Below are 21,368 nucleotides of genomic sequence, written 5' to 3' on the forward strand. Positions count from 1 at the left end.
CAAGGGAAGTAAAACTATTATCATTATTTTCACAGGCTCTGGAGATCTGAACTGAATATAGAGGGCAGTGTGCTCAAAGGGAGACATGCAGGGGGAATGCAACACAATCCTGCTTTCTATTTTTTTTTTCCCCCCACTGACTTCAGTCTGCAGATTCTGCTGAGAGTATGTCATATGTAACAAACTCAAGCCTGTAAGGACTGTGAAGTGGTTTTCTTATTAAATGATGCATAGAGAGATTATCTGGTCTGTAGCCAGCACACAAAAGCTCCATCCATGCAAGTTCCTATTCCCGAGCAAAGCATCTGGTCACCTGCGTAGTAACGAGTTTTCGGGGGCCTGGGGACGGGGAGGGAGGGTGAGGAGCAAATGAGGGCTGGTGGGGGCAGGACTGGAACTGCACTTTGTGCCTCTCTCTTCCCCCCCCGCCCCCGCAAGCCTTAGAAAAAAAAGCAGAGAGTGCTAATGCCATGTTATACTGCCTTGTAGTCTCCACTACCTCTTCTTCTGAAGAAATCTATTTGGGACAAGCAAGGAGGGGAAAAAAAAAAAAAACCACGTGTTTCTAACGTAACCCTCTGGAGGATGGTGTTAGGAGGGCTCCAGAGCAAGTCAGGAGCACCGGTGGCCACGGCTGTGGGCAAGGAGCCCGCTGGGACACGGGAGCTTTCCCTGGGGCTGAAGGGGGTCTTCTGCTGAGCTATTGCACAGCTCTAATGCACTGAGAGCATCTGCAGCAGCAAGTGGAGGGGAAGGGGATTGCTCCCACTGTTTCTTGTCAGCCTCCATTTCTTGAGGATGGACCAAAACCCCTTATCTGCGGAGATGACGAAGGAGCATCTCCGAGTGGGGAGCTCGTGGGATTTTCTCAGTGCCTTTCACAGCAGGAGAGAAACCATATCATAGCAGCGCTGTTTCCAAATAATTTCTGTAGATAACAATGGACTTGCCATACTGCCCGAGACTGGGTCTTTAAAACAAAACAAATCACTTGGAGCACGGCAGTGAGTGAAATGATACAGGATTTTACTTTCTCTTGCCATTGCCTAGGTGTCTTTCAAGGGATGGGGCCATTAAGAAATGCGTTTTTGTTACGTTTCTCTCTCTAAGCAATTATGAGCTGTCACTGCAGTATGGGAGTGACTGGGAACAATGTGACCACAGACATCACTAAATCAGGTATCACCCCTCCTTCTCTGTTGAGGGAATGGTTTTCACAAAAGTTTATGTCACTAGTTTGTACTTTTATTGCAAACTTTCAAGCTGCCACCAGTAAGTTCGATCCTATAAAGAATGGAGTGTTCTGGCCCTGATCCAGAAAAACACTTAAGCCCATTGCAGAGTGCTTTGCTGGATCAGGTCCAGAGCAGAGCAACAGGCAGTAGTATGGGTTCAACAGTAGGGGCTTTCTCTCTTTTTTTTGGGGTGTTTATAAAGGAATCTCCACATACGTGATTGCAGCGTGGGTAGGATGAAACAAAACAACAGTTAGACCCCTAAAAAGAAAAGTCAAAGCATGAACAGCATGACAATTTTTTTTTGGTAGAAATCTAACAAAAGCTCCATGAGAACCTTCTCCTTGATGGAGCAGTACAGTGACTGATGGGGAACACAGGTAGATGTCATCCCAGGGTTTCTCATCCAAAGCAGAGCTCTGCTGCACCGAGTGCTGCTTGTTTGAACAAACTATGGTTTTCCCAGGCTACTTGTAGGTGACGTTTGTGGGTAAATAGCCTGTGGTGAATAACTTATTTGATAATCTTGGAAACCGCTTAGAAATGTCTTACAATTATCTTAATTATTGAGGGATACAAGTGAATTCAGAATGATGTTTCAGGAAATAATTAATTGTTTGTACTTTGCACTAGAGCAGCCTGTCTGGGCCTTTTGAGAAACGCTAGTTGGTTTTGTTAGGTTTGGTTGAAATCAAAAAGAAGTATGCTGCTTCTCATTGACTAGACGAATTAGGTCAGAAATATGCTCATAATGGGAAATAAAATCCAAATCAGTCCTCCAAGTCCCTTTTTAAATCAAGGCCATGCTATCTGAAGAGACTAGCAATGAGTTAGTCATGATGAATTCCCACAAAAAGAGGGAGAATTTAAAGAACAAATGGGAACACAAAGAAATGAAATTAAACATCAGGTTATTGTATTTTACTTCATCGGTGTTAAAACAGCCGTTGTCAGATGGTTGTCCCTTCACGCTGGATACCAGGCATATGCAATGGAGGCTTTGCCTTTGTAGGAAGGATGATGACGGATTAGTGTTTAGATGCTGGAATAACTCTGGTAGGAGATGGATACCCTTTAGCTAAGGGAAGGGGGGGGCTGCTGAGGCTGAATTTAACAAAACCAGACTTGTCCACAGACTTGCAAGCGCTCGCAGAGTGGATTTTTAATGCTGCAGGTGACATTGTTGCTGACTGAAGAATGTTCATCAAATCAGAAAACTGCTGATAAGCTGCCTTTCCCAAAAAGGGATCTCACGAACTTCTCCTGTAAATCTCTGCCTTTCATCATACCCTGGGAGGTGAGGTAGAGGACTTGTGACAGATATTATTTAGGGTTTTCTTCAGTTTATTAGAGTAATCGAATGGAGCTATAGAGAAAAAAAAAATCTCAAAACATCTCCTTATGGTCTATCTGTTAAAAACTCAATGAAAGAATGAAAATAATTGAGCCTACACTTCCCTTTGAATTTTGGTACGCCACTGAAAATTGTGAGTATATTGAAACATGAGTATATTGACTACTGTCACCCAGGTTCTGCTAAGAACATTTTAACGTTGAACTGAGTATATCGTAAAGGAAGTGATATGACTAACTCATTCAGCGGTATTTGCAAAATATATTTAAGACCAAATTTGTATAAGGCCTGCTGGAATCTTATAAAATCGGTCTTAAAGAATATATTGCCTCTGTTATTGCTGAGTTTTTTTGAGCTGTTTTGATTATTTTTTTAAAAAGTTTTACTTCTAAACCAAAAGGCTGGTAGAAATGAGTAAGAACTTTGTTGAAGCTTCCATCAATTCCATTTGTAAGCCAAGTATTTGGGGTGGTTTTCCAGAAGAGCTTGATCTTGGCTTACATAGCTGTGGATTTTGATTGTATTTCTGTAACTAGATTCAGACTTTGGAGCTTCGGAACTTTCTTGTGTGAGATTACTTTGTAGCCCAGCAATGAGCAGTCTAATTTCTTTTATTTTTGGCCTGTAAGAGAAACATCTTTTTGGCAAAAGTATCACATTAAATAATCAGGTAGGTCTATTCTTTCTCCTTGTACACAAGCAGTTTTCCTTAATATTTCTGCTTTGCATAAGGCAAGGAGGGTTTTAAAGCATATAATATCACCCATAACTGGAATTTAATTTTTTTTTTCTCCTTTCATACTTCCTGGAAATCTTACTATTGTCTTTTTTATTATACTACCACTAATAATTTGCTAATACTACTAAAATAGTACTTTTTATTATCTCCTTTCTTTGTTTAGTTGTGGATGGATTTAGTGCTTCTGATATATTCTTTTTAGCATGTATCAAATGTGAGCATTCCTTTTGCTAATGCTCTGATTGCTGAACCAAAGACCAGACTGAAAGCTCTGATGGGCGCTGTACACTTCACAAAGTTGCATATAGGGCCCCCAACAGACACATACGATTCCTGGAGAGAGCAGCTGAATGTTCAGATAGATACTGTGGGGTGGTGGTGGGTCTTGTTATTGAATTTGTATGAGTGAAGAATATATTTTAGAAAGCGTCGCTGGGCAATATGCTCTGTTGTATGTTAAGGAATAATTAGAAGGGGGGATCTGGGTAAGAAAGACTTTCTATGATCTAGACCTGAATAGTTCAGTTATATGTCTTGAGCGCTATAGAACCTTCAGAGTTGTTGAACAGTAAAGATAAAGAAAAAGATAAATTGAATTAATTTATTTTGAATTTATATACATGCCGCTGCCTGCATTAATATTAAGTTCCATCCAAAATCTAAATAGAAAGACTGTAATCTTAGAAGTTCTCTCAATAGCATCAGCAAATCATTCTTGTTTACCCTACATGCTAATAAAACAGGAACATGACACTCCTGAAAACAAGATTGCAAAATACAGAAAATGTGGTCTGACATTTTTTTTCTCCCCAAAGGAGGGACTGCCACTAACTAAAGTATTTCTTATGAAAGCTCGATTGCTTAAGATGCAGAATATTAAGAGAGAAAAACACTTTAGGACACAGCCATGTCACCAGCTGTTACTCACCCTTAATGAAATTGTTAAGTGATATTCTTCATAAATAGGTCAGAGAAACTTTTGAATTGTGAAGAATGTTTTATCTCTTTCTTTGAAATGTTTGTATTAAATTCAGAACTGGTAATTCATTAAGCTCATTAGCTCTGACTAGGAGAGTGGAGCAATATCTAGGATATAGATTTCAAGGCTTAAAAATGTTAGTGCTCACAAATAAACATGAAAGCAATGTGTGGAGAAAAAATATGGGATCATAATATGTTTAACTGTTTTTTGAGCGTGGCCCTCTGGATTAATTAAGAACACTTTCTATATTCAGACACTTGAATATAAACAGAATACATTATGACTTTTGGTTAACTCTGTTTTAATAGGGAAAAAGAGAATGCATTATGATGAATACAGTGGAAACTAGTTGAGACTATATTTTGTTGTTTGCTTTTTGGCTTCAGTTAAAAGAGGAGATAATCACTGAATTTTACAGGATTCCAATTTCAAATTATATTATTATTGATTGAGGTTGAATTTAAACAGTAAAAGTTTTATTTTTATATATACATATACACACACACACATGCACACAGGTTTGGGTGACCTGTTCTTTGTTGCAGTTCTGTAAGGAAGTAAAATGCTATTAAGCTCTGCCAAACGCTTGATTTGTGATGAAATTTTTATTTAGTCTTAATAATTTCTGGTATAATACAATAATTTTACAGAGCTAAGTCACAGATGGTTATACTGGCTTCCTCCTAGAAAAGAGGGAACTGGAGGATATCAAGGACTCGGTGGGAATAAATGTAGAATCAGAGTCCAGTATTGCTGTAGCCTTCCAGTCACGGAGATTTTAGAAATAGCCTTTAAAGCAGTTTAAACGTAGCAGATATATTATGTGCTTGTTCCCAATTATTTTCTAGTTTCTGCATTGACTTGCTTTGTGGCCTTCAGGTTATAATTAGCATCTTTGTCATTTCTGTAAAATGGGTTTAAGACCACCTAACCAGTGAAGCCATTTTTGAGATTCCTGATGGAAAAGCCATAATTTAAAATGTTTATTATCGGTTGGTTAATTTTTAGGTAAATTTGCCAATGTGACATCACAAAGAACCACATTTATACCAGAGATGTTTAGAGTTTAGTAGCTGTACATTTCAAATACACAGGGCTCAGAGGAACACCAGTTTTCGCAGAAATGCAGTACTGAAAGAAACCAGCTTTCCAAAAGTCCATCCAATGCAGGCTGTGCATCCCCAGTAATTAAATTTGTTGGTCCATCTTTACCTGCATGTTTTTGAATCCTCTCTGAATTTAAATCCTTGAAATTTTTTTTTTTTTTTTAGGTAAATCGTCATAGAAGAAATCATTCCCAACATAACTTAACAGTTGCAGACATCATTAGTACACAGGACCACACGGTACGTAATTGCTCTATAGAACTGATAAATCACTCTTGTTATTTTAAATGTCTATAATGTAAAAGTTACACACGCTTTACCAAAGAATAAATACATGAGGCTTTGGATGCCTCAAGATGTTAAAGGATTTGAGGGACTTTGATTAATCAATAAAAAGAATAATTTTAGAAGGTACAAAGCAATTTATATAGCTTGACTTTGCTGTTAATTTGGTTGTGCTAGACTGATGTTTCATCAGTATTAATACTTGGTATAAAGGAGTGCAACCATGTCTTTGCCCTGTCTTTGCCCATATTAAGGTGGTTTTAATATTAATATCAATTTTTATAAATAAAAGTGATCACAAAATTTAACAAAATTTTCCCTGACATTAAAAGAATCTAGGGGGAATGAAAAGCATAGAGGTTTTTGTAATAAAAGAAAATGAATATGCAAATACAGATTCATCAAAGAAATGTTGATATCAGTGGTACTTTTACCACTGATTTTACCACGAAAATTATAGAACGTATATATGATATAGGGATAATTACTTTTCCTTGCAGTTTCTAATGCTGTTAGCTCAAGAGAGTATTTTTTTTATTATTTAGAAACTCAAATATTTACACATACATACTCTCATCTTTAATATTCTTCTAAAAAGCAAATTAAAAACCCCAAACAAACACAAAACCCCACACAATAATTCCATTTTCTTATTTCTATGTTAATTCTTCAGGGCATTTGGGGTCATTTTCTCAACCTTCCATATGTTGAAAACGTGCAGGAAGGGCAGCAGCTTAACAACAAATGATGATATTTATTGAGACAGAAACAACAGAGCATATTATTGCATATATTTGGTATTCTTTTTAATCTAATATCATCCATTTGCAGATGTGTTGTAAGCTGATCCTGAGCTGTCTTGGAAATATTTTCTTGAAAACAAGTAGAACAGAAAAGGGGATATTAAGAGGTGTTAAACAAGGGGAATATAGCACCCCAAATAGAGGTTATAAAAATCTTGGGGTCATCCTAGAAATCTTTTTTTGTTTGGTAAAGTTGTTTTGTAATTCCATAAATGCCCTTTATACTAACTACAGAGAAAACTACGTATTCTCAATTAATGAAGACCATGCTAACTTTTTTAAAGACACACCTGTACTAATTCAATTAAACAACATACATGAAAGTTACTTTGCTTAGCACTGAGAGGTCTCATATTAACTGAAGATCTTGTATTTTTGAGCTGTTTACTTTTGATCTGTTTAATTTAAAACAAATGGTGGATTTGAGCTACGTAATTTAAATCAGGATATTTTATATGCCCAACATTTGTTAGTGGATTTGATATTCTAGCTCAAGACATAATTATAAGGAAAATATGACTGAGAAGCAACATTTTCATCTGGAAGCACATCCAATTTTTAACTTCCCAAAATGTGAGGATAGAGGTGATTCAGATCTGATGTTGAAAATCATATTTGCCTTTCAGTTTGAATTGGTTAAACTAATAGTTTGGGAAGGGTGGTTGGTAAACTTTGAAAGCATGAGATTTTTGGGTCTGATTCAGAGAAGCAATCAACAGCTTGAATGGTTAGCCAATGTTCCTCCCAATTTCTGTTTCCAGATGGATAGAAATATTAAAAAGAATAACCTTTCTCATATGTTATTTGGCATCTCTGGCCTGGCCAAACACCAGAAGTTTTATGCTACAAAAATGAAGGGTTAGAAGGGGAAGAAAAATATCGAAAGTTGTAAAGTAAGTTTAATTAAAAAAAAAAAAAAAAGTAGGTGAAGATGGGGATTAAGTCTTATTTTAGCTCTAATAATTCATCCATCCATCACTAGATAAATAGTGACATGACTCTGCACAATAATCCCTACATACTTTCTCTCTGGGTTTTCTATAGCAATGATATGCATGACAGGAATTTGCATGAGATATGTACAAACCATAGAAAATGCACACGCTAGTCCTCGTGTACCCATTTGAGAATGTCACCTAAATCATTGTCCACAGACCTACAGACCTTTCCATAGGTACAAGCAGATATGTTAGCAGTATATATTTCATTATATGCTGTACACCAGCAACAGACAAAATCTAAGGAAATAGTTAAACATATTAGACTGTTAATATCATTATATTTTGTATAATCAAAATAACAGATATGTTTGATTTAAAAATCCTTATGGTGCACGTGAAAGCATGCATTAATGGTTTTGCAGACAGCAAAATTCTATTGAAATTGTTACAAAATCGCCTTGTGACAGAATTTACTATAAAGATCATGTGGAGTTACAATATCCCAGTCAGGCACTGACTCAGTAGTGCTTCAAAGGGAAAACAAACCCACTCTGACTCATAATTTTGCTTCTTTTTCCATTAGTGACACAGTTGGGACATCCTTAGCTAATGAGATCTGATGAGATGGCAGGTCAATGGGTTTGGCTGAAGACCAGACACTTGCTTTTTTTGGGGTTTAATTTTTAAATATAAATTTACATAGCCAAAAAAAAAAACCCTATCCCAAACTGTATTTCAAAGCTATACAAGGGATGTTTCAGCACGCCATAGAGAACCAAGTGTCTGCAAGGGGTTCTGGCTTAAGGAAAGCGTGTGCAGAGATGCGGAGGAGCACAAATTGAGAGGGAGAAATGAAAACAAAAAACCAAGCCTAGGACTTGCTTCTAACATCCCCAAACTCAAGAGCAACCTTGATACCCTGCAACCAGGGTTGCAGCCTCGTATATACCAGCAGAGCCTGTTCTGGCCCCACAGAAAAGGGACCAGGCTTCAGTAACAGCAATAGCAGAGTATGGGATCTGCAAAGGTGATATCAGGTTGCTAATATCGCATACTGCTTTTAATAGGTAATAGCTAAGGGCTTTGCCTTTTTGGGGGTGTTTTGGAAAATGCACAACACAGCTGTGCTTTCCCTTGTTTATAATTCTAGTTTCAGACTGTATGTCGAGAATTGACAGAATGGCTCAATTTGGTTTTCTGCACCAAACTATGAGATGATTTAGTTCAGCTGGAAACTTGAAGCCAAGTTCTCCCTGCAGAAGGATGCACACATTCCAGTGAAGTGTGACCTTCTAAGGGCTGTGAGGGGTGAGCACCTCAATACCAGAGCTCGTCTGAAAGACAGCACCACTTAAAAGCATGATGCCTTTTAGCATCTTGCATGAGCCTTGATTTAGGGCTGACTCAAAGTAAAATGTGGCGCATAGGAAGGCAATGTAACTTTTCCTGTTGTACAGATATTTAATGTTTCTCTGACATTGGATAACCCTAAACATGACTCTTTAGAACATAAGAAGCAAGAGTCTTTTACAGAAGTATGGTGTGTCCCTTATAGCTATTAATGAAGCGTAGACTCCTGGAACTCAATATATGAAATGATACCTTGACATAATTTACTTACAATACATTTTTCAACTCATTTTTTCCTTATAGGTACAAACTTTGCTTGCATTAAAATAAATTTCTTCTAAATCAACGAATAGAATATTATTGGGGAGGTTTTGAGGTTAATTCTGTGTACTAGTTGACTTTTGAAAATTTGCAAACAACATTTAAAGAACTGACTGTATCAGAAAAAATAGGTGACTAAACTGAGAATTAGTGATAAAATGTGCGCACACTAGATTAGCTTAGTACACTCTTATGTGTGTACTAAGTGGATTAATTCATCTGAATAAATGATATGGTTATGACATGTTTTGGGTTTTTTTTTTTCTTGTAGGTAGTGGAGAAAGAAGGATATCTTCTAAAAGCTAAAATAGCAGACGGTGGCAAGAAATTAAGGTATTATATGTGAATGTTACAGAACTTATCAGTTGCAAAATTCAGAGTTGATGCATGTTTAAGTATATATAGCTACTATTGCTGCTTACAGCCAAACTGCCATTGTTCGGTGTCAAGCCAATGTATGATTACAGTCCCAGAAACCAAGTGACAGCAGCTAATGGCCTCATTGCATGCAATGAGCATGTGTCAATGTTAGCCTCTATATTATATATTATACACATATTAAGGACAAGCTTAAGGCACCAGGCAAACCAATAATATATTTTCCAGTGGGCAAATTTTAGGTGCCGAGTGTGTGCTTGAGGGGTCAAGGATGGGATATCGGAACCCACCATGTGGTGATGCCAAGACAAGATTATCAAAAGTAGTCAGCACTTACTTATTTAGCACTGCTTGTGTTCAAAGTAATGTGAATATTAATGCTGCCTTTTATGGAAGGATTTGCTATGGTTTGCTGTATTTAGCTGTATTGCTGTAAAGGAGTGGCAGTGATGTGACCAGCGCTGTATGTTACCAATGAGAATGAGAGAGTAATGTGAAATACCACATTTTCTGCCTGGAGAAGGGAACCACGTAATAAGTTCTTATAACTATATAGTGTTAAACCATAAGGATCCTAAAAACGCTCATTGAAAAGGGAGTTTGTAACTCGCCTAGTCCAACCTCTCACTTGAAGCAAGAACATTGTCAATGCTTGCCCAAGCCCGCTGCAGCTGGAGGCCATCAGAGACTGGTATAACTGGCATTTTGGGAAAAGGCTTTGAATCCAGTAACACCCTATCCCCTGCTTCAGGCACAGGCTGGGCATGGCCTGTGAAGCAGCCCAGACGAGGAGGGAGTTTTACCTTCCCAGCGCAGCGGGTGCCCGTAGCACAAAGCATCTCCGTGGCTCGGCGTTGCGCGCCGGCTCGGCGTGGGCGCAGGGAGGAGGCAGCGTAGCTCGGCCACTTGTATTTTTAAATAGCCCTGAACAGGCTGGTATTTTCGAAATAGCCTGGGAGAGTGTGAGCACCGCTGAAGCTATAACGTGCTGCCATCAGGCGTTCGTTTGACAGAATGCAAATGCAGCCGCAGCGCCCGGGGCTCCTTTTGCAGCCCCCGCCAGCCGGGTCGCACCCCGCAGGGGCTGGCTGGCAGCGGCTCCAACCAGGACACCGACCTCGTACCCACAAGTAAATTCATCTCCAAGTAACCTCGTAGACGAATTCATGCAATACCCTTGTTCATTCTAGCCGGGTCTTCTCTGCAGCCTGCTATTTACGGCTTTTACACAGACAGAGGATGGGGAGCGGGGATTCCTCTACTCTGCGTAGGCTTTGTCTGACTCCTCCTTTCACTTACCTGAAATTGCTGGAAGGGATTTGTTGAATAACGTCGGTGCCACACGGCAAAAATTAGAATATTGCGAACTGACTTTTCCAAAGAGCTTGAAAACCTTAGGTCGCTGCACGTATCTCACAAAATACAATGTGTGTCCATCTGTACAGAGACTAATATACTTTAAAGTCTCTCTCTCTCTCTATTTTTTTTAAAATCTGACTGATGACTTTATGGACAATCTCCTAAAAAGCTGACTAGTTTATATACTTTTTATCTTTAGGTCACAAAAGTAAGGAATTTTTTATTTTAAAATGTCACTTTTTAAGTGAAACAACTGTAGAATAAAAGAACTGGGGAATTTAAGTTTAGGGGGAAGAAATCTTCTTGCAGGTAGAATGGTGAAATGGAGTTGCATTCTCATAGCTTCTATAATTCCAGTAGTCTCCTGCGAAACCACTAAATTTTCTTGTTTCCTAATGGAATTAAAGCATTTTCCCTTTAAAATTCAGAATGAAACTTAGATAAAACATCTCACCTGATATAATTTAAGAAATACTTATCATTGACTTTTTATTTCTTTGTTGTTGACTTCTAATTTCAAAGACATAAATAGAACCACAGTTATTTATTTATTTATTAACGCAGTCCAGGTTGAAATGAAATGTTTTCGAATCTTGGCAAACTTCCCAGTTAGTTTGATCAGAAATTTGAAAGTTTTAAGAAGATTGCACACAAGTCTGGGACCTCAAAATGCAATTGCTGATTTATATTTCTCAGGTAGAAAAACCTGCCCCACAAATAGCTGGAGCGAGCAGCACTCTGGCTGGTAGAAGTGGCCATGACACAGAAATGTTCTGCTCCATAGCTAATGTCAAACATTTGGTGTAAGTTGAGTACTGAATCTAAGCTGTGTCCCAAGGGTTTTATCCTTTGGTAATCCATAATTATCCAGGATATCCAACTTATAGGAAAATCTGTTTAAACCAGCACATAGCATGCTTGGCCACCTACTGCCCTGTGCACTTACAAGACCTTTTTGGAGTAGGGGGAAAAAAAGGAAGAAAATAAAAAAGAGGTTGTACTTGCCAATAGACACCATGTATTCACTACCGTGATGGTGATTCTCAGCTACAGCACTTGTTTCCTAAAGATACTTTAAAAAATAATCAGCTGAGGTTGAACTGTTCTTAATGCCAGTATGAACAATCCACAGCTATGACCATAGTTCACATTAGCTAAGGATACACCTTTATAGTGGTAATAAATTTAGCTGAGAATTTCAAAGTGACTTAAAAACACTGTCCTTTTGTGGGGAAATATTTGCCAGGGATGGTTAGGTACTTTTTTTAAAACCTTACTGTTTCTTTCTTTTTCTCGATGTCTGTCTCTCTATTTTTTCCCCATTAACACGGCATAAAAAATGCAGTTCTATGTTCTTCTGACATATTCATCTCCTCTGCAGAGACTTTCTTTCACTGTTGCCTCGTTGGCCATATTTTAGGGATGATCATTAGATCATGCTGAGTGAAATCCTGCCTACACCAAAGCGAGTGCAAGTTCCTCTGATAATGTCAGTGGTGTTAGGCCTTCATCTGTAATATTGGTTATGCTCCTTAAGCTGATGACTGAAACATATTGAATAGGAAAGTCAATAGAAAAACTGCTTGTTGTTATGCCTGATGTGCAGTTTGATGGGATATTGAGTGCAGAAGAGCTTTGAGATGGATCTGGAAGCGAGCATCGCAAAGAAGACCTACAGGCTTTAAAACTCAACCAAGCCAGGTTTTGCTAGAATAAAAACCGAACGTGTTTGAGTTACTTAGGAATACCTAAACAAAGAGAAGTCAAAGGGACTAGGGAAGAGAGAGGAAAAAGTGTGTTTCTAATAGTTCCTTCCTGGGCCCTTGGTGCCCTTACGGGCAGGTCTCTCCTTTTTAACACGCTGCAACACACACGTGAAGCAGCCTGTTTATCATACGCATTTTCAAGTTTGTTCTAAAATGTTCAGATTTGTGATTTGCGTTCACATAAATAAAATAGTGGGTTTATGAGTATTTTTGTTAATATCAGGTGTTAGGACCCTCAAATCGGCGGCTCAAACTTAAGACTTTCATTTAAAAATAGTTTTCTATCAGACCAGATCTACTTGTTTATGATTATGTGGTGGTTTGAAACATCACATTGTATGTAATATATAGAATAGCGTTTTCTTCTGAGTTGATTGTTATGTTCTTCTGCGTCAGGGGACACTGTTTCACATATCCATGTGTATTTTGACTTCTCCCTGGCGCCAGCAGTTTGCCAGCTCTCTAGGGCTGGACCGTGAACTCTTCATGTTTAATGGTTACTTAATCCTCTCTCAGATATAGTTCTTGTATTCCTTGTTGTCCTGTAAATTGTTAATTTAGGGAAAGGAGAAAGTATTTGGGACCTTTCGAAATAGACCCTTTGCTGAGCTCTGTATAATCAGATTGAAATTACACTTTTCCTTCTCGGTTCTGTTTTAAATATTAATTACCAGAAGGGCACCAGCTATTGGAGTCCTCTAGGTTCATGTGAACTTTAAGCATGTGTGAATAATCCCACTGTTTTCCTGTGGTTAAGGCATTGTGGTGGAAAAGGAACATAGATAGGCTTTAAAACCTGAATGAGGAGAAAGAAGGCCTTCAAGCTTTGTTGGGCCATGTTCAGGTATAATCAGGAGGGTGCAGCTCCATCGGTGGAAGTGCACTGCTGATATTGACTTCAGACCATTTTTGTTTCTGAAATGAAATAATTAAAACCCAAGTCTACAAATGGAGCATCTTTTACCTCACGCTTGCATGCCTTGCTAATTTCTTCTTTTTAAAATTTTATTTTATTTTTAAGGAAAAACTGGTCCACGTCCTGGGTTGTTCTCACAGCTCGGAAAATGGAATTCTACAAAGAATCCAAGCAGCCGGCACTGGCCAACCTGGTAGGTAATCAACCAGCCAATATCCTTGGCTTCCTTGCAACTCTTATTTCAGTATAAAAAGTTTGGTGTTTACATAAGACCAATTCAGACTGAGCTGGCAACCTTCAAAGGTTCGAGAGCAGCTGAAGGAAAATGCCTTGATAAACTTTTAATCAGATGTAGTGTATGAGAAGAAGTAGGACTTAACGTGTCCTTTATTAAGAGGTGCATTTTGAGAATAATTGCAAAGTGAGACAAATGGTGAGTGACTATCTGGTAATGGGAAGGTAACACTTTAAATTAAGGTGCCATTTATAAATGCTTTATTCTTATTCATGAAAATGATCACTAAATGCAGCTACTTCCTCAAATAATATATTATAAAGTATGTTATAAAATGCATTAGTAATAAATGCTTAACAGACGATGCGATGAGAATCTGTTGCAAAGGATATTGTGAGACGTAAATTGTATTAAACCGTGTATGTGCATCTTTAATACATGACTTTAAGTTGTTATCTACCATCCTATAAAGTGGCTTATACATTAATAAATAATAATAAATTATTTATAAATGGCACCTTAATATAGGGTGTTACCAAAGCAGAAAACATTATAAGTTAACAAAGTGATTTTTTTTATTGTAGTACAAATGTGACATCTACCATATCCCGCTAACCTTCCTGAATATTTCTATGACTCCATCTAATGCAGCTAATGCAATTTCTGTAGCCTGTAGTTACTACAAAGTGAAATTTGCAGTACCTTTTTATTGTGCCCCAAGGAAAGACCACCGATCTTAGTCTTCGGAGATGTGACAGCTACGTTGCACAAGCAATAACGGCACGTATCCCTTCAGTGCTAGTTACTGCCGAGTTTGAGCCTACGAACCTGAACGTGGGCAACAAAAAGGGAATTCGGTACGTGTGTGACACTGTGGGCAGGGAAGGGACAGGTTTGACAAAGCCCCGTTGTGAAAGGCTCTCAAGGCCTGATCAAACCTGCCAAATCTCATTGGCGTGATGGGTGGCCACAAAGGTGCTCTCTTTGGCAGGAGTCACAAACAATAAGCTATTTTTTTTTCCGTGGCAGGTGATACAAACCTTTTCTTCTGTATATTCTTGATCTATCAATGCCACCTGCCATAAGATCAGCTTTAAAGAACACCTTTTCATGCCCTGCTTTTTTAGAAAGGAGATGAGGGTCGCAGAAAAATAAAAATAGACGAAACAATGAAAGCAAGTAAAGGATGAAATCTGTTACTTTCTGCTCATGTTTGTGCCAGTACAGCTGGAAGATACTACTTTTCCAAAGCCGTGAAAACAGTACAGATTGAATTAATGTTTTTTCAGAATAATCTGTTTTTCTTAAAGATGAACTAAACGTTATTTAAAAAAAAAAAGTCTCAGGTGAACTTATTAGAACTGATCTTATAATTTACTAGCTGTCTTACACTTTTACCTGCTACTTCTTCTCCTCTCTCTTTGCAAGCACTCACCCAAATCCTAGGAGATAAATGGACCAGCAGAAATTCAACACGCAGGAGACTCGATTTTGCTCTGAGACTCCTCCACGTGGTTAAAATTCCCATTGGCTGTTTAAGGATTTAGATACTAAAGTAGACTTGCCTGGAGAATACGACTCTGGCCCAGATCTCAATCTGTTTAACTAAAAAAAAAAAAAAAAAAAAATTAAGGATTGTTATCAGAAAGGATCTTCTGAGAAGTCAGTCCCTTTCCCTGAAGTTTCGCTTCAGGTCCCATGCTCACAATCAGTGAGATAACATCTACTGCCTCCCGTGTTAGGAAGAACACAGACATATTGATCCCATATTTTGCTCATTATGGGGAAAAAAATAAAAGTGTGTGTTGTTTTTTTTGTTTGTTTGGGGTTTTTTTGTTGTTGTTGTTTTGGGTTGGGTTTTGTGTTGGTTGGTTTGGGTTTTTTTCTGTTTTTTTTTATTCCGTGCTAGATCTGAACACTGGGGCTGTGAACTCTCAATGTTCACTCGGTGAGAAAAAGCTGTTAAAGTTACATTTTCTGTCTGTTGCATAACTTATATGCAATGGTAAATAAACAAATTGGGTAAAGCTTGAAAACAACAAGAGCTGTCAGTATTCAAAATCTTATAACCCAATTTCCTAAACCCAAACTTCACACATCAAAAAAAGCTAAGCTGGCATGTTAACCTCATCTGATAAAGCAAATGCAATGCTTATTTCCTTTGTAAACCATTTAACCAGATATAATTTTGATACTGGAAAGGACATAATACAAAAAGGATTCATTAGAAATCATTTGTTTACTGATTTTAGGGGTTTTTTTTCCAGCTGTAGTTTACTTTGGAAAAAGGGGAGCTCAACCATTAATTAAAGAATGTAATAGAGGCAATGTTCATTCACGATACTATGACTTATAACAAAGCGTTTTTATTGTTAGCAGAAAAATGATGTGGCTTAACAAAAAGATTAATGTTCCTTTGTATTATAAAGATATTAATTCATTAATTATTAATTATTAAATACTGTACATGAAGTGAAAATTTAGAATAAGACAGCATCATTATAAGAGGAATGATATTTCACAATAAAGGCAACAGGAGAGAGGGAAATGAAAGCACATTCTAATCATACCCCTTTTTCTGATGATAGGATAACATTTAGAGGTGATTTAAAATTATATTTACCAAAATCTTTAATAATATTCTAATGCAAAGAACTAGTAATAGCTAAAACCAGTTTTTGTTGTTCCTTCGTACGATTCTAGATGTAGGACTCACTGTAACAACTTCCCATTGACTTGCATGGGACCCATAGCTTTCTGGTGAAGCTGGTGACAATATCTGGTATTATTATTAGTAATAGTTAGAGGACAACAATTAAAGCACACAGAGGAGAGATTCAGAAAATGAGCTTGTTTACAAATACTACTGAAAATGCAAGTTTGCATCCCATGTAGCTAAATCATTATCTTTTGCTGCTGCCTTGATCATTTGTGGTCATGCTTTTGAGGCACCTTTTTTTTTTTTTTTTAGCATCATATGAATATAACTTGCTTTTTATTTTAAATTAAGGACATTGTGATCTAAACGGGTCACAGCTCCTTTCTTTCTAACCAGCGTTAAATTCTGTTATCAGTTGGTCTTTCTGACCAAGAAAAAGTAGTCTGTTTATTCCCTGAGATAGTTTATTCAACAGAGGTTATTTTAACCTCAGGTTATTAGCCCATCTGCGAAGTAATTTAGTGAGTGAAAATGCTGCTGAAATCCATATTCATGTTTAGGAAGATTTCATTGTAGCAGACACTTGTATCAATTTACAGCATAACCCCTTCCAACAACATTGATATAACATAATTGCTCTGACTGCAAAACACAAAACAAGGACGCAGGGTGCTCAGGCGTTCCCAGTAACCTTAACTTACTCTCTTGCATTGTCTCTGGGGAATACATAAACTGGAAAGCAAACTATGTAAGAGGACAATGTTTAGGCCAGAAAGAATTTCTAGGCCATTTTCTGGGGTCCCTATGGATTTAAGCAGGACTTCCCATTGTGTGGAGCTCCCCAGGTGCAGAAGAAAGGCTGAGGTACACGATGAACAGTTTCAGGCTTGATGGATCTGAATGGTTTTGCATGTAGCTTTCATCAGAAGCTGCGTATACTATGCCATAGCCATGAGTCTCGTGTGGTGTTCATAGACACCTCATATCCCGTTGTGGGTAGAGTTGCTAAATTCTCCAAAAGAGAAGTTTTCCAGTTGATTATTGTACATAACAGAAGGGTGTTCATCTTTCCAACACCATGAGCTTGCATCCCATCCTTTCTGGAAAGGGAGATGCACATACTTATACTTTTCTTCTGCTTATAACAAAATCAGAGCTCTAAACAAACTCCAGATTACTGCAACAACAACAAAATTGAACCGTTTGTGCACTGAGTGCGCAGAGTCCAAGTTCTGCTGCTGCATCCATTTTTGTACAATCATAGAAATTAGAGATGGTAAAATCCTATAGAGTTCACTATTTCATTTTCCTGCAAAACTTCCCTGGGCTTTCCATTGTTTTTTCTCACTTCAGTGTGAAATGCTGTGGCAGTTTTCCTGAGGAAAATATCCCGTAGCACGGTACCCTTCACTATCAAGAAACTATTTCCTGTTTCTTTGTCAACATTTTAATCTCTTCTTTTAATCTCATTCTAAGTTTCCAAAATTTCTCGACTCTTCCTGCTGGTGGACTAAAACTGCCCTTCTTTGTTAAAGTATTTTTGGACTCAAACTATCCTTTCGGGTAATTTTTTCAAAGCAAGCAAGGTGACCCCCTTTGACAAGGCTGCGTTGTGTGTTCGTGATGGGTTATGGAGCTGCCCGCTCTGTGCGGTGCAGACCTGGTCATTGCGTGGAGTCCTGGGGAGGAAAGGTCCCTGGGGTATCTCCTGGCCAAGGCGACTGATCTGGTCAAAGGAGGCACCATTGCCCTATTTATAAAAGTATAGTACTGGAATACTGAAAATTCATTTATTCCCCCCCCCCCCCCCCCCCCTTGAATATTTGTTTGAGCTAATAGGTTGGTGTTTGTCGGGGGTTTTTTTCAACTTTCTCACTTTTGCCACGCAAATATTATCTGATTAAATTTCACAACATCTTTGTAAAATCAAGTATCAATACTACAGTTTTGATCTGTTATTAAAAATTGAGAAAGATTTAGTTCTTGTCAGAGGCCAGGCAGGAAGTCTGTGGCAGAGTTGGGGAAAAAAAATCCAAACCCTGCTCTTCCAGTGGTTTAGCCACAAGAACATCCTTCTGTTTTGAAAAACATATTTCTTCTATTAAAAAAAAAAGAAAAAAAAAAGACACACACACAGAGGACTGTCAGTTTTAGAGGAACTGAACCACGGTGGTTTTATGGTTTGGCAAATGGAGAACATAATTACAACTCCAGTACTGAAAACTGCTGGAGACTCTGGCTGAAAATCGCTTGACCAGGATATCTTCCTCTGCTTCTTTTAACCTAAACAGATCCTTTTCTACCCATCTCAAAAGCACCCTGGGGAACACACATTTTTTTAGCCTTTAATAACAACATCACAGAAATTCAGTGAGCAATCTTTGGAAAGGTGATTATGTGGTTGATGCTGGACTGGCCACTGTTAACTTCTATTAAGTTTGTTTTCTTTCTCACCATTGCCATTTTTAAGGCTAACTGGCTTCAGAACAACAGAGTGAAAAAGGTGCATCAAGCTGATTAATTATGTTATGTGGATATTACTCCATATCTCACCCAAAAGGGACTTATTAGTGCTTTATACTGTTAACAGCAGTATTTTTATTGTTGTCTGGGATGTGCAGTAACCTAATCTACAAAGGCTACTCTAAACTACATGGGCTTCGCCAGAACTGCTGCACAGGCAGAGTCCCCGGAGAAGCGGCTTAGATGGCAAATGAGGATTTTTGTGCTTTCCACCAACTCCCAGCAACATAAACGATACAAGTAAACAAATCTGCTCTTTGAATTATTTGCATCCCTACGGAGGAGCTGGGGAGGCAGAGCTGTGTCACTCCGGGACGCACGGACTGACGTTGCGAAGTAGCAAACTGTGTGGAGCTCCCCTAGTGTTGAGCTCTTTCTGGCTGTCACACATGCCCTCGAAACCTTTTTTTTAGGAGCTAGAAATGATAATTGGTTTGGAGAAAGGAGATAGCTTGTCCTACAGATATGATGTATGTTCTTGTCTAATTTCTGTCCTTTCCAGCTGCAACAGTTTAAATTTGCATTTGGAAAACCCACAAAACTTCATCTTTAAACCCGATGGCTTTTCAAGAAGTTTTGCGAAGCAAGCATTTAAAATATCTGGTCAATGCGTATGCGTTTGTGTTTTGATCTATTGTATGTTATATTAGACTGTTTTTTAAACCACCTAATTATTTTTAAAATGATGTATCTAGTATAAGAACCTTATTTCTGAGTTAAGACACCTCAGGAGTGGTTATTTAATAACACCAGGGAGTAATGAACTCTTTTCAGTAATACCAGCAGCTGTGCTACAATAATCTGTCACTTGAACTTGATCTATTCTTGTTTTATCTGATAACTGTCCCCATTTGTGAAAAGTCAGGCCATATTCATGGTTGATTTTTTTTTTTTTTTTTTTTTTTCTTTCCAGAAACCAGGATATAAACCTGAGTGCGTGGATTTGTTTGGTGCTCGCATTGAGTGGACCTCAGAGAAATCCAGCAGAAAGAATGTCTTTCAGGTAAGAGGCAACGCATGCATTTCATTGCTCATTTGAGTATATACTCTGTTCAGTTAAGAGGTAGGTTTTATTTCCTTGGTTTTAATAACTAGAGACTGATTTAATACAGCATTTTTCTTACCAATACAGGAGTGTAACATTTTATCAAGTATCAGTTTACTGTTTTTCTAAGAGAAGGATTTCTGATGACTGAGTTTCCTAAACACTTGAGAACCTGTTGATTTATTGATTAATGCTCTATATTCAATTTGTTTTTAAAACTTAGTAGGTAATTGCTTTGGGTTCAGGCCTAGAATCTTGACCTAAAGGACTTCCATAAACACAACTTCTTCAAACTGCTTATACAAGCATTGCTCCAACACAGTGCGGTTACTCTGTTTATTTTTATTGCTGTTCAGAGTCCTCAGACGGTGATGACCCAGGTTCATTTCTGGAAGGGGAGGGGAGGATTTTAAAAGCTTGCCTCTGTCAGGGCCAGCATAGAAGGACACGTATTTCTCATAGGACTATTCTTCATTGATGGAAAATAATATTATTTAATTACTTCATCTAAATCCCATTGAATTGAAAGGGAGGATCAAGGCCCAAGAAGATGAAAGGATGAGAAAAGCGTTACTGCAAGGTTGACATTCCAGGATCTAGGGCCTAAAATAGTTTATTGCAACATCTTCAGGTTTTGGACTTAATCCAGCTCCCATGAATATCAGTAGAAAGTCAGGGGTTTTTTTCTCTTTTTTTTTTCTTTCTTTGTTTCACTAAAAGTTGCGTCAAGCCACATCAAAATATTATTCTCTATGAACTGAGTTGTTTCCCAGACTTCTAACATTAAGAATTTTTAACAATAGAAACAATAAAGGGAGGAGAGACGCAGAAGGGAACATGTCAGGGTCAAGATACTGTTAGTTACCAGATAGTCCTTTGGTATCATCACCAATGAAACACACTGGAGGAACCAACTGCGCTTGTGTCTGGGGTTTAAGAAAAAAAAACCCACCACACACAAAAAAACCCTAAGGGACTGTACATGGCTTCTTGCAAAGAAACCTCTTTGGGTCAACTGGGTGTTACAGAGACTTTTTCAAGGTTTATTTTTCTAGACATCTTTCTAAAGCACATGCAATATTTAGAAATATCCCTCTTCCTCAAGACAGTGAGACTTATGCTTCTATACCCCCCACATCCTTCAGGTTGTCTTGAGACAACACTTGGAGCTTTGTCATTTCCTAGGTATTTTTAGAATAAATATTTTGGTTTTGCTGTCAATCATCAGCTTTTTCACTTGGAATGTGATTAAGTACAACCTTAGCCTTCACTCCTGCAACCCCCTGAGCACACTGACAGGTCTTCTGAGCTTCTAGGGTTTATTTCTCATTTTACAGTAAGCAAAATTTCTGTTTGGAAATGCATATTGGA

General features: G+C 38.0%; 1 protein-coding gene across 1 annotated transcript in view; it reads left to right on the forward strand.

The window, feature by feature from the left end:
• ARHGAP15 (Rho GTPase activating protein 15) overlaps positions 1-21,368 on the forward strand; it is a 331,963-nt gene that overhangs the window by 41,698 nt on the left and 268,897 nt on the right. Inside the window, exons 3-6 of the mRNA XM_075511723.1 lie at positions 5,582-5,656; positions 9,388-9,449; positions 13,641-13,728; positions 19,866-19,955. Coding sequence (XP_075367838.1) covers positions 5,582-5,656; positions 9,388-9,449; positions 13,641-13,728; positions 19,866-19,955 — 315 coding nt within the window. The remainder of the gene's footprint in view (positions 1-5,581; positions 5,657-9,387; positions 9,450-13,640; positions 13,729-19,865; positions 19,956-21,368) is intronic.

Source organism: Mycteria americana, chromosome 9 (genome assembly GCF_035582795.1).
Source record: "Mycteria americana isolate JAX WOST 10 ecotype Jacksonville Zoo and Gardens chromosome 9, USCA_MyAme_1.0, whole genome shotgun sequence".
Lineage (NCBI taxonomy): Eukaryota > Metazoa > Chordata > Aves > Ciconiiformes > Ciconiidae > Mycteria > Mycteria americana.